Source organism: Chinchilla lanigera, unplaced genomic scaffold, assembly GCF_000276665.1.
Source record: "Chinchilla lanigera isolate Chin_1 unplaced genomic scaffold, ChiLan1.0 scaffold00009, whole genome shotgun sequence".
Taxonomy (NCBI): Eukaryota; Metazoa; Chordata; class Mammalia; order Rodentia; family Chinchillidae; genus Chinchilla; species Chinchilla lanigera.
The window spans coordinates 11727965-11742526 of NW_004955410.1; the positions used below are offsets into that span (position 1 = coordinate 11727965).

Here is a 14562-nt window from a genome sequence, read left to right on the forward strand (position 1 = left end):
GAATCATCACACAGGCACAGGTTATTAAGAGAGTGATGACTCATAGCACGGGTCATGCTTAGACTACAGTGATTCCCGGCATATGTATGCGTTAGGATTCTGATATCATTACAAATGCCACCTTTTAAAGATTCATTTCTTCTTACAAATGCTCATTTCTGAGGATAAACAAATCTATATTAAATATACTCTACTCTCCTAAGTGTAATGGACTACGCAAAGCTTTGCACATCATTAAACTCTGCACAGAGGACTGGTATCACTGTTTTTGTAACATTTTCTCATATTTCTTTTGGATGTGTTAGCTCTATTCTTACATTTAACCATAAATTTCTTTGAGGCATATCATCTTTGTAACCCTACAAAATTACTGAAATAGATTTTTTAAAATAACACGAATTCTTCAATTTTTGAGAATGCCAAAGAAAAAATTCTAAATTTCTAACTCATCCTGCTATGGTGTAAATGTGTCCTCTAAAGTTCATGCGTTAGAAATGCAATCTCCACTGCAGAAGCTGAGAGTGAGCCCTGGAAGCGGTGATTAGATCACGAGGGCTCTGCCTTCATGAATACATCGATGTGTTATCACGGGAAGGGGTCAGCTATCTTCATAATTAGATCCCTGAGCAGAGGAGAAGTCTGCGCCTGTCTCCCCCACTCAACTCCCTTCCAAAAGAGGCCCTCACCAGATGTGTGCTCCGTCAATCTTGGACCTTCCAGGCTCCACTATGAGAAGCAATAAATCTCTGTTCTTTATCAATCACCTCATCTTTTGTATTCTATTATAGCAACACAAAAGAGACTAGGATACACTTTTTTAAAAAACAGTGCTGGAAACTGAACCTAAGGCCTCATACATGCTAGGCAAGAACTCTTGCACTCTTTTGAGAGAAAACTTTGGGTTCTGATAATCTCATTATTTCTTCCTTCTTAGTGATGTCACTTCAAAGTGCAAAGCCTTAAGTACTTTTAACGGGAGAAGAACCCAGACGAAGTGTCCATACTCTAGTAAATAGAATTACATGAACGTTGCCTCAGAAATTAATTTCTGAATATGCATTACTGTAACATGCATGACTATAGCATGTAACCACATTTAACTTTTAAAACAACCACAGAAACCTTCACAGCAGACAGCTCATTTTGTCCTTTTTAACTATTGTAATTTTAGCATCTAGACTGTGACAGGACATAAAAAGACACAGTAAGTATTCATTAAATAAATGAACAGAATAAACTTATGAGGAAATCACTCTACCTCTTTTTAGTGTGCAATAATGAAGGCTCAGAGATGAGGAGACTTGCTTAGAACTTCATTAGTGGAAATGGAACCTGAACCAAGATCTGTGACATTGTTGGTATTAGCCCTTAACATGACTTGTAAAGCTCTTATGACCTGTTCCAGCCTCCTTTTCTTGTTACACACCACTGAGCGCAAAGCCCCAGCTACTCTTAAATCCCCTTATGTTCTTTTAGATACCATCAGCTTTTTGTTTTTCAGTTTTTATTTGTATTACTACATGTTTGCAGTACATAATGATTACATTCTTCATGGAGGGTAGTACATGCATATAACACATCTTAATACTTTTTTCCTCCTCTTCTTTTCCCCTTTCTTCCCCTTCCTCCATTTCTTGGTCCCTTTCCATTTGCAAAAGATCTATTTCCCTGTTTCCTATTATCTTTTTTTTTTTTGCACTTCATTTATACTCTCATATAAGAGAAACTAGGAGATACTGAAGCTTGTATGTCTGATTTATTCCACTTAACATTATGGTTTCAAGGTGCATCTGTTTTCCTACAAATGACTCAAATGTATCCCCGCATCTTCTTTACAGTTCCATTTAGGTTTCTCTTACTCTTCGTTTCCCTAAGTTATCTGCACTTACTGTTACAGATTTCTACAATGTCCCATGTTCCCTGATCATAATATTTTCCTATTTAGTTAAAGAAATATAGTAATGACTAAGAAGAGATCTACAGTTAGACTACCAAGATTCAAATTTTGATTCTACCAGCTACTTCATGTGTGATTTTGAATATGTTAGTTAATACCTCAGCTTCCTTATCTGTAAAATGGAAGCGGATTACATAAAGGCTGAGTGAGTTAATTCTTATGAAGTACTTAACAGTGACTGATACATTAAACACCACATACATTTTTGTCAACATTGCTATTATTTGCAATTATTTATAATGGAAGTAACTAATTTTTCTTGTTCATTGGTTATCTCCAATGAAAGGTACAGAGTCATACCTAACACATGTTATGATGGTAAATTGTGCGTGTCAACAGGACTGGGCTATAGGGTAGGCAGATATTTGATTAAAAGTTATTCTGGGTGTGTCTGTGAGAGTAGCTGTGCCTGAAATTAACATCTGAATCAGTAGACTGGGTAAAATAAGCCTTTTCCAGTGCTCAGGCAGTCAGCTGAACACATGAATACAACAACAAGGCTGAGTAATGCAAAACTCTTACTGCTTGCTTTTGAGCTGGAACATCACTTTTCTTCTGGCCTCCTGACTTGAACTGAAGTATTGGCTCTTCCTGGATCATGAGCTTACAGGCCTTTGAATGGGAACTACACTATCTCTCCTGGATCAAAGGCTTGCTGAATTCAGATGTTGGGCCTTCTAAGTCTCCAGAAGCCACTGAGACAATTCCATATAATCAGTTAGTCAACTAATCATTCTGTCTAGCCACCTCCTACCCATCTATCTCCTATTGGTTCTATTTCTTTGAAGAATCCTAAAACAACTGCTGAAGAAGTAAACTGACCAGTAATTCACTCAATTAATCATAGTTTAAGATCTAGAGTCCGTTACCAAAGGGTATAGTATATGAAAGAGAACATATACTTACTGGAGGAAGGGATGTGAAAAGTTCTTATGAGAGATGAGAATAGTGAAAGCTTAGTTTCATTGGTTTCCTAGGGAAGTAGAGATACATGTGGCTTACTGAAACTGTGTGCAAAGGTAAGAAGCACTGAATGGGAGACAGAGGATGCAGCACTTTTGTTTTGCATTTGGTTTTTGTTCTTAGATGGCAGACCACTGAGAGACAGGATGGGGAAAGAGACTGATAAAGGAGGAAAAGCCAGAGATGAGTAGATGCAGAACTGAATACCAAAGTAGAGGAAGGAACTTGAGAAGAAAGATAATCTACTTCTACCTTTGAGACAGAAGGTGTGAGATGTGAAGATCAGCAACACCATTATTTTGGTCCTTGATAAAATGTTTCTAAGTCAGCAAGTCTTATTGAGAAGCGAGGCAGGAGGGAAGCCAAGGGAGCTAAGCTATGATCAAAAGAAAAGGGGTTGTGAAAGACTTAGCAAAAAGTCTGTGCCAGAGATCTCTGTGGAAAGATCATGTTGTGAATGAGGAAGCCTGTGGACTTGATCAAAGACACCAAGTAGCTATGAATTTCAAATTAGTTCCTAATCATCCTCTGGATTCAAAGCAGAGAAATCTGGGCATAGCAAATATAAGACAAAGAAAAAAAGATTATTTCCTGAAAAATAACCTCCAGGGGGAAATATTTTGTTATGGATGGTTATAAAAGAAGATGCAGAAATTAAGTAGGAACTTCACTATGAATACCAGAGAGCAAAACTGAAAGCCCTATACAAACAAGAGTTCAGTTAAAATCAAAATATTGGCTTATATTATTCAGAGAGAAAAGAACAATATATATGCTACAATGTACTTTTGTTTTAAACCACTAAGGTAGTAGTGTGAGATGGTAAAAAGTAGTCAGATTTTAAATTCATTTGAAGGTACAACACGGAGAACCTGTTAACATGTATACAGTTCCGTGGAAAGACCACAAAATGTTAGCTAATAAAATGTTAATTAACCAGCTGCCCTCTGGATGAAAGCACTAAATGTGATGCTTCCTTTTTTTCTTTTTAGAGAAGTAATATAAATAATCTAAGTGTTAATTCTAACCAGAACAATAAATTCTTGAGGTAAAACATTGAATAATAAAATATGTATGGTAAAAAATAAAAAGTTCCTCTTCAAACTCAAGTCCCCAATCCAACACCGTTCCTAGAGATTGCTATCAATCTACAGTGTTAAAGGGGTTTAAAATCTCGATGTGATTTGCTGTACTGTGCTTCAATCATTTTTATTTACTATCCCTATGAGGTCATGGTGGGGCTGAGTCCAAGGTGACTGGTATCCTTGGTAGAAGAAGTTTGGGCACACAAAGCCAGAAGGGCAACAGTAATGGACAAGAGGAAGAGAGCAGTCTGCCAGAAACCTTCCCTCACAGCCCTCACAAGAACCTATCCTTCTAACACCTTGGTCATACATCTCTAATATCCAGACTTGGGGAAAAAAAAAAAACTTCTGGGGTGTAATCCAACTAGTCTGGGGTATATTTCATTGCAGCACTCCTAAGCAAATTAATATAATCACTCTAACTTTTTTGTGAACTACTGTCCAACAGTCTACTTTCCCTTGACCTGGCAACCTCCAACTATAGCCTTTACTGTAGGGAAGTTCACACTATCTTTACAAACTGTATGATCACATATCATGGGCTAATAAAAGTGCAAAACACTTAATATGGCATAGAAAGCTCTCCTGGCCTCTGTAGCTGCATCTTACACTGTTCTTTCCCTTCTAGCCACACTGGCCTTGTGTGTTTCTCAAAACAATAATGTTCCATCTTTTCTGCATATTTGTTTCTTTCATCAAGCTAACTCCACTCATCATCTGCATTGAAGCTTTTTAAAAATCACCTCATAAAATCAAAACATTACATATTTCTACAATGAAAGTTTTCATAAACTATTACAATTATAGTTGATCATTTATATATAGATGGCCCTTAACTAATGATGGTCCTATATGACTTTTTGATTTTACAAGGATAAAAAGTACTATTATACTTTTGCTGGGTTGCTGGGTCAGTGACATGCACTATGATACACTCTGGAGATGGAAGCACAACAGCAAGCTGAAGTTACATTAGCCACATAAATATAAGAGCAATAACAAATACTTTATAGTGTCCTGTGATAATAAACTGTGATATGTGTAAGTTATATTAAATCTATTTTCCAATTATAATATGTTCAACTTATGATGGGTTTATTGGGACACTGTCCCATCATATATTGAGAAGAACTGGAATTATTTGATTACTGTTTACTTTCTAAGGATACTTATATCTGTTATACTCATTCCTAGATCATTAATCCCTAAACACACTACCCGGAATATGGTAGGCACTCAATAAAAATCTATACACAGTGTTAGTTTTTATGTTTGCTTTGTCTTGCAGATGTGCTTCTAAAATAAAATAAGTATTTTATTGTAGAGTTTAGTGAATACACATATCACTTTAGCTTAATTTATCATTATAATCCATTAATACAAACACATACACAGAACTATTCCATAATATAGAGTTGTGGTATGATTTATTTAATTTCCCTCCTCTCAAATATAAACAAATGTTGAGTTCTTTCACACAAATTTAATGAGAACCAAGATAAATATAAATATCCAAACATTCACATGCATTCTTCCTTTGCTCTCATACAGAAACACACACACACACACGTAAAACTATCCATCTTAACATATGTACCCTGATTCTCACTGAAATTGAGATTCTTAAGAATTTCCAGTTTAGGTGCTGAAGACAGCAAGAAAATTAAATCAACAATGATTACTATAACACTTGCTTTAAAATCTCAACAAATAAGCATCCCGTGATGACATTCCCTGCAGTCAATATCACTGATGATATATAATAAACAACTACATGAAATTGTTTTTGAACTAGGTACTATTTTTTCACCCGTCTTTTTATCAAACAAAGAATAAATAAATATTTGCTGCCCGCCTGCTTTCCTTCCCCCCACTCCTCCTTCCTTCCTTCCTTCCAAAAACAGGCAGGAACTGAAATAGAAGACAACTGAACAAATAAAGCAGTATGTTAAGAAAATTGAATGCTGTCAGCAATATGGAGCAATGGGGAGGCCCAGTATACACTCCCTCACAGAAAAACCAGCTTATCAATACATATTGTCCAAAGGCCTGAGAACTGCAGAGACCATCCAAAAAGCTAAAGTACTCTAGCAAAGTGAAAGCAAAAAACGGCTACATAAAATGGGGGAGAAAACCTGTTTCGTTTCTACCATGTCAGCTCCCCTCCTAAACAAGTACAGCTGACAACTGAGAGAAAAAGCCCAACGAGTACATTCTCTCCTCAGAGACAATGATAACACTGGATCATACATCTTGTGTGCCAGTTTTCAGGGAGTGGCCCAAAGGCCTAGTTTATGTCTCATCTAATTTGAAGTGCTGAGTGGGAACTGGCAATATTTTGGATGTCTGGAGACCTCTGGGAACAAAAGAGAGACAAGTGGCTCAATACCGTTCCAGAGAACTTTTAGTTCCATACAGAGAAACCTGCAGAACTTGCTGTACTGGGGAGAAAGTGTCCAATTAGCCCCTTACATTACAGAATAGAAAGAAGAGCAGAGCTGGCATCATGGCGCATGCCTGTAAATGTGCCACAATACCCTGGGAGGCTGAGGCAGAAAAACTGCAAGTCTGGGCCTATTCTGGCAGTTTAGTGACTTAGCAAGAAACTGTCTCAAAATTTTAAAAAAAGGCCTGCAGATATAGCTCAGTGTGAAGGCCCTGGATTCATTCCCTAGTATCGAAATGGACAGATGGATGCATGAATGGGTGGGTGGATGGATACATATATAGATGAGTAGAACATGCATCAAAATTAGCAGAAGAAGGGAAATAATGATTATAGCAGAAATGAAACAAATTAGAAAAATAGAAAATCAAATTATGAGTTAGTGTTCTGAAAGTAATAATATAGAAAAAAATCTCATTAAGAATCAACAAATTCAGAAAGGAAGAAAAGAAAAAAGGAAACATTACAACTAATGCCACAGAAATAAAAAGCACTGTAAGACACGAATATGAGTAATCATATACCAATAAATTAGATAAGCTAGAAGGAATGGCTAAGTTTCTAGCAACATACAACCTAACGACTGAATCAAGAAGTAAAAACTCTGAACACAGAACTAGCAAGGAGATAGAATTGGTAATCAAAAATCTTCCTACAAACAATCCAGGAACAGAGAGTTTCATTGGAGAATTCTACTAGACATTTAAAGATGAAGTAAAACCAATTCTTCTCACACTCTTTTGGGGAAAAATAAATGGGTAACAAGTCCAAATATATCCTATGAAGCCAGCAACACTGATTCTAAAAATCAGATACTATAAAAAAAGCACAGACCAATAATCTTGATCAGTACTGATATAAAGCCCCTCAAAAATATAAGTAAACTGAATCTGACAACACACTAAAAGTATTATAAACAGCCTAGTGGGATTTACTGCCAAAATACAAGGATAGTTCATCATTTTCTGTACCTATTGAGATGTTACCTTATTTTTACACATTCCTGCACATTTACTATTTTAAGGTTTTTTTCAGTGGACATTCTTGAGTATAACTGGACTGTCATTTTCATTTCTTATAATCTACTTGGTCTTTTTATAAAGGACCTACTACTCTCAGAGAATGGATTGGACTAGTATGTTCTTTGGCTTTAGAGTAATATAGTGATCTATTCCTTGAAATTTTGGTACAATTTGCTTGAAAAACCATCTAGGTCTACTGGTTTCCTTATAAGACTTTAAACTACAAAGGTTCTTTAAAGGTTATAGAACTATGGAAGATGTGTTCTAATTCTGATTTAACAGTTTTATAAAGTTATAGTTTTTAGAAAATGTGTTTATTTCTAGCTGTGTTTTAAAATTATTTGGCATAAAGTCTTTCTTAGTACTCTTTTATCTTCTATTAATCTTAAAGTTTGATACAATTTTAAATTTTAAAGAAGTTATCAGAATAGCCCACAAAATCCCACTCACTATTTGTTCACTCAGATTTATCAATTGGTAAAGCGATTCAAATTTAAATTACCATTTTCATTCTTTTTCTCTATGAATCATTTATAAGTAAGTATGCATCATGGCTCTGTAACAAATAATTAAATGATCTCCTAGTAATTAACACATCCTCCTGCAAAAATATACTGTTCCTAAATCAGTATTTTAAACAAGTTCCATTCCTACTGAATTGCATATTACTAATACAGAGAAATACAGATAATTTTGTATATTGTACCAACTTGTACATATATATACTTTGTGTGTGTGTGTGTGTGTGTGTGTGTGTGTGTGTATATATATGAATTAGATATTGCTAACATATAGACGTATGACTAACTTTTGTGTACTGATTTTGTATTCTATAATGAGGAAAGGAACTTATTAGTGCTAGTAGCTTTTTTGAACATTCCATTATATTTTCTACATAGATGGTCACTTTACCTATGAAGACAATTTTCTTCTACTTCCTTTCTTTCCATAATGAAAGTCTTTTATTTTTCTTTTCTACAAGTTTATGTAATGAATTATTAAACCTACCTGATTTTTTAATTTCAATTATTTTATTTTCCTAAATGTCCTATTTGGTTCCTGTTTATAACATCAGTTTCCCATTTTTATAGCATTCCTCAAAGTATTTTGCATATAAATATTTATTTAGCTATTTTAGATTCTTCATCAGATAGTATTTTTAATATTGTAAATCCACTGTGTCTTTGCAAACTTAAAAGTTTAAAAGCTGTTTCCCATTACTTTATTTTTCTTGCTGTCTCTCAGTCATAATATTTTACAAGGTTGGTAAGTTTTTTCTGTGAGCTCAATACTGGCTGACCTTAATATAAGGAGAAAATCTGATGGCTAAAATGCTTTCCTCTACAGAGGAACTTCACTGGTTTCTTGAGGGAGTACAACCATTTTATCAACCAAGGACCACATTCACCACTGTCACAGATCTCAACTTAATATACAGACCCTTTTTTTCTCCCTTCCTCCCTCCCTATCTCCCTCTTGCAGCGTTGGAGATGGAACCGGGCCTTGCTTGCTAATACAAAATGATTAAGTTCAGTTTTCCACCTTGGTAAAACCCCAATAGCCCAAAGTGGTGATCCCATCATTGACACAGACATTTGACTCCAAAGCAACTTCATCTTTTACATTCACTTACAGTTACAAATCTCACTACTGTTTCAACTGGATTGTCTGCATATGTGTATGTATTTGCATGTTTCCTCCCAAGATTCTCTTAATTTGGCAAGCAAGACAGTGTATTAAACATTATGTCTAAGTACCCTGTAGTGACAGGGTACTTAAAAATATCTGGGCCTCAAGACAAGTAAAAGTGCAAATCATCTAACCTTTACAGATAACAAATATTTATTGATAATACAGAACTTAAAAATCTAACTGTCTTATTGCTGTTCAATCAAATTGAGATGCCATAGACAGATGAGTTCAACATTTTACTCATACATGATATTAAAAAGATTTCAAATTTGGACGCCCTAAATTTTTTCTAAATTAGAGTTTTTAATGCTATTATCAAATCATTTGCTATGTCTAAAAGGGTAAAGGAAAACATTCTTTTCTATAGTTAAAAGTCTCAATGGTAGTATAGCTGCTCAAAATGCTGTCTACATTCCAAATTTAGCTTAATGCATCCTACAGATGATTATAAGATTCTGTTGGACAATAAAAATTGCTGGCTTAGAATACAAAAGTATCATATCTACACTCCCACACACAACTAAACTGTTTTAATTTTGCAGGTGACAATCTACAACCTATGTGATTCCCAAATAATTTGTTAATAGTTTGCTACACTTATCTTTTACGCAAAGTGTTCACAGTATTTATGATTATCTAGTGATACTAGAATTCTAAGCTGGTTTTTAAAAATACCAAAGTTGAACTTCTAGTATGTAATAATAAGCCTAAACTTCTCATTTAAAATTGAAATAATCACTCATATAAGCTATAGAAAAAAATACTAAAAAAGAATATTCAACATTAAAGTGCCATAAATAATATGAATCAATAGGTCTGAACGTATCTTTCCAAATTATCACATGACCTGAAGAAAATGGGCTAATTTTTACAAGTTATTGAGGGCTATTTTTAGATTAGGCAAAAGTAGAATTAGTTACTGCAATTACAGAATAGCTTTCAAAAGGATCTACATTTAAACAAAATTATCTGTAGGATTCATAATATTTTATATAATTGGTGAATTTTTATTTTATAATCAACCCATTTATATCTTATTTATACTGATATACTATTTACAACACTATGGACATCTAGTAAGAAACTTTCTCAAGTAATTAAGTATTACAAAAACTACCATCACATAGGATTTTTTTGTCCTGAGAACGTTCTTATTAAGACTATGACTACCAATACATACAGTCCTGACATCTCAAATCACATAGGAAAGGCAGTGATAAGATGAGATAATATTCAACTGAAAATTAAACTTTTAAGTAATCCCCAATTTTTTCTTAATAAAAAATATAAATGCTTTGGTAAATCTCATAAGACTTCACTGCATACAAGTAAGAAAAACCATTTTGAGTCTTTTTATAGATACAAAATTATCATTCATAATGCAGTACATAATTTTGACATATTCAGAGTAAATATTTAATATGATCTTACATAAGGCAACATGAGCAATGAGTACTCTGCATGATTATATGCAGGCATTGGACTTTGCCCCACATACCCTTTCCTTTTGCTGATTTTGCTTCATATACTTGCACTGTGGTAAATCATAGGCATCAGGACACTTCTAGGCCAGGCCTGTGAATCTTCCCAGTACATTACAAAACTTGGAGGTGATCTTGGAGACTCTCAACATAGCATATGAAATATTTAAAACTGGGAACTTAAATGTGAAGTTGCCTATATAATGATGCTGGAAACAACATTTTTTTTTCCTTTTGGAGCACAGATCTTAGAATTTGACAGCAAATAAACAATTATTAATATTGTATTAATAATTATACAAATAATGATGATATAGAATCAGGGACCCCTATACTTTGAAGAAATTTTGACACCTATGAGATTATCAGATTGGAGAATGATCTAAGGGAGATTTCAGAACACGGAAAACAAACACGTCGAAGTGCTTCATGCAAAAAATTAACAATACAATGGTTCTTATAGACTGACACGAACATATTATAATGACTACTACTTACATGTCTTATTTACTAAACATTTGTATTCTATTGTCTAGTAGAGCTTTTAAAAACATTACAAGCAATCATTTCTGTGACAGAAAATGGGAAATTAGTAGTACGTTTCAAAAATTAGTCCATAAATAGTACTGCTGCTAGCTCTACTATAAAAAATACGCTTACATTTATATTTGCAAGGAAAACTTAACAGTTGTCAGTAAATTTTCCTACTGCCATTTGACACCTATCCATTATGTAATCACACAAAGGAATCTGGCACATATCTTTGTGTTTTGTGTAAGAAATATGTGTCTTCATTTAAACATACCTTAACTATTTCTTCAATGAAACAAATGTGAGAAACAGGATCTCTCTTTTTGGTTAGTACCTTTTGTAGATGTTGCACCTAAAAAAGGGTAGGAATAAACAAATGCAAATGTGAAGTTTGGGTGCTAGACAAAGCAAGGTGCATTTCAGAAACTACTAAATAAATAGTGTTTGTAAGGGAAAGGAAATGACACAATGCTAGAGCCTTTATGTACATTGTAAGAAGCCTACAGAAGTATTTTTAATGTTAAGAGATTTTTAAAACCTCTCCCAAGTCACACAAGTTAGAACACTCTTTCTACCCCTGGAAATATTTACCTGTCCACAAACAGCACATATATGATCCATAAGTTTCTCCATATTGGTCCAAAGGGAAGCACGAAAAGCTGCAGTATTTCCTGGGGTTGGCATAGTAGATCGTCCAGGACCCCCTGGTTAGAAGAAACAAAAGAAATATGAAAAATCAAGTCTTCCAAATGTAACAAAATGTATTCTACCCTAAAAAGCATTCAAAGAAATAAATGAGACGTCCCATTTTAAAGGAATAATTTCTTAAAACTAATATATAATTTGTGCTTAAGAAAGGGATACACCATACACATATGTACACACACAGATATACAGGCACACATTCATGAAAGACAAAATGAAATTAATGAAAATGGTTTCCAAAAAGGAAATGAAGATGGTAGGAAATAGAACAAGCTGTGAGGTAAAAGGATTATAAATAAGTCTTCATGACTGAAACAAATACTCTGCAATATTCTAAAATATTTTGTATCCACATGAATGTTTTGCATATTCCAAAAACAAACTTAAATTTAAAAAGAGCAAAAAATATTAAAACTGAATACAAACAAATACAAGTGAAATTACCTATAAAACAAATTAATAATACAATCTCATGGGGGGACTATTTAGTAATTTTTAATCACAGGATACTGATTTTAGTCAGATACACTTTATGAGCAAAACAAAACAAAACAAAACAAAATAAAAACCACAAAGAAATCTTGTGCTTTACAGCTATGTTGCTGCTGTGGTAATGATGTAGTAATCCTGAAAACAGCGTTGGTATATTATAGGATATAGCAAGCAGAATCAAGGTACAAATATGTCATGGCAACTACAAGTATTTCCCGACTATCTATGGGAAAAGCAGTATAACTCCTCAACGGTAATAAGCAATCCAGAATCCAAATCTTGATTTTTAAGTTCCATCCATCAACCCCCTCCAAGCTTCACTAAAGAAGAGAGGCATTTCTGGAATAATGAAAATACAAGGTGAAATTGGTACATACAGTGCTAGAGAGCAAGGGCGTATTCAAAGAGAAGTGGAGATGCAGACAGGACACATGAATCTGACTGTCATGGCCTATAAAACAAACTGGGGGAAATGTGGCCATCCAAAATAATACTGACCACATATTATAAAACAATGATAAAAAATAACTGACGAGTTCAGTGAAAACTGTGAACACATTTAAAAATGATAGAAAGTACTCTTTACACAAAAGTACCCATTAATTAAATACAGAGAAAATGACAGAATGGGGGGGTGATTTTGCAACTATTACTGTAAAAATTAACTGAGGGAAATATTATGAATGACTATCAAAATACTAAGTGAAATTTTATAGTGAACAAGATATTCACATGTCTCCAAGTATACACCATTAAATCACTAGTTACAAAGTAAGTACTTTTACAAGGACCAATCTGGCATATATTACTGTAATGAAGTGATCCCATTCAGCATGGTAATATTGGGACTAACTGACATTATTTTGTTGTTTTTCCAATAAAATGTACAGTAGTCCCTATCTTTGGGTTCACATTCTCTGGTTACAGTTATCTACAGTCAACTATAGTCTGAAAATACTAAATGGAAAATTCCAGAAATAAAAAATTCAGAAGTTTTAAACTGTGTACCATTCTGTATAGCATGAGGAAATCTGTGCTATCCTGTTGTGTCCTGCCAGGATGTGAATTATCCCTTTCTCTAGTGTATCCAGAATGTAGATACTGTTTACCCAGTACAAGGTAGTTACTCACTTGGTGTCTTGTTTATCAGATTAACTGTAACAGCATCTCAGAGCTTATAACCTTGTAACCAAATAACCTTTATTTTATTTAAAAATGGCACCAAGGAACAAGAGCGGTAATGTTGGTAATTTTATTATAGCACATTGCTATCTGTAACTCTTCTATTATGCACTGTTGTTAATCTCTTACTATGCCCAATTTACAAATTAAACTTTGTGATAGGCCTTCATTTATAGGAATTTCTTCACCCATGTCTCTCTGGCATACTGTGCAGCCTTGGCACCAGCTGACCACGCAGGACTGAAACTTCAGAAATATGAATCAAAATAAATTTTTTCTCCCTTAAGGCATGGATGTTGGGTATTGTGTCTAAACAATGAGGAAAGTAATGAAGACAGTGGGGGTTTTGGAATACACCCACCCCATGGATAAGTGGGAATTAGTGTAATAAGAAATACACATTACTACCTGTATGGTTACCATGAACTGAACCATGCAGACACAATGAAACAAATGCTGATTACAGGGATCTCCAAATTTGTTAAATCATCAAAAAGGCTGTGTGTAATTATAGGATGGTAAAAAGAAAACATAACCAACAGAAAAGCATGATTCCTGATTGGTTCCACTTGGGGGAAACTCAGTTAAAAAGAACATTTTGAAGAATAACTGAAAATTCTGGATAGGAATTGTTATTAAATAACATCACCCTATCAGTACTAAATATTGAGAAACCAGAAGTGGTGGTGCATGTCTGTAATCGCAACACTCAGGAGGTTAAGGTGGGACGATTGCTGTGAGTTCAAGCCAGCCTGAAAGACACAGTGAGAGCCTGTCTCAAAAATAAAATAAAATAAAATAAAATAAAGTAAAACTCTGAAGCACCAAGAATGTTTACAAATGTTCTTGTATGTGACAAAAACACACAAAGCTGTTTGTAGAGCTTTGAAATGTTTCAACATAAAAATAGGAAATTTTGTCCCAAATTTCAAGGCATAGATGTTAGTCCAAACTAAAGTTAAAAAGCAGGCAGAGGTTTCTGAAAAGAACAAATGGAAAATAAAAA

At 34.2% G+C, this 14562-nt stretch overlaps 1 protein-coding gene across 1 annotated transcript in view; it reads right to left on the bottom strand.

The window, feature by feature from the left end:
* The window catches only part of Cog5 (component of oligomeric golgi complex 5), a gene marked incomplete in the record, with an annotated part of 269280 nt that overhangs the window by 76378 nt on the left and 178340 nt on the right, over positions 1 to 14562 (bottom strand). The window contains 2 exon segments of the mRNA XM_013510538.1: positions 11452 to 11529; positions 11769 to 11881. Coding sequence (XP_013365992.1) covers positions 11452 to 11529; positions 11769 to 11881 — 191 coding nt within the window.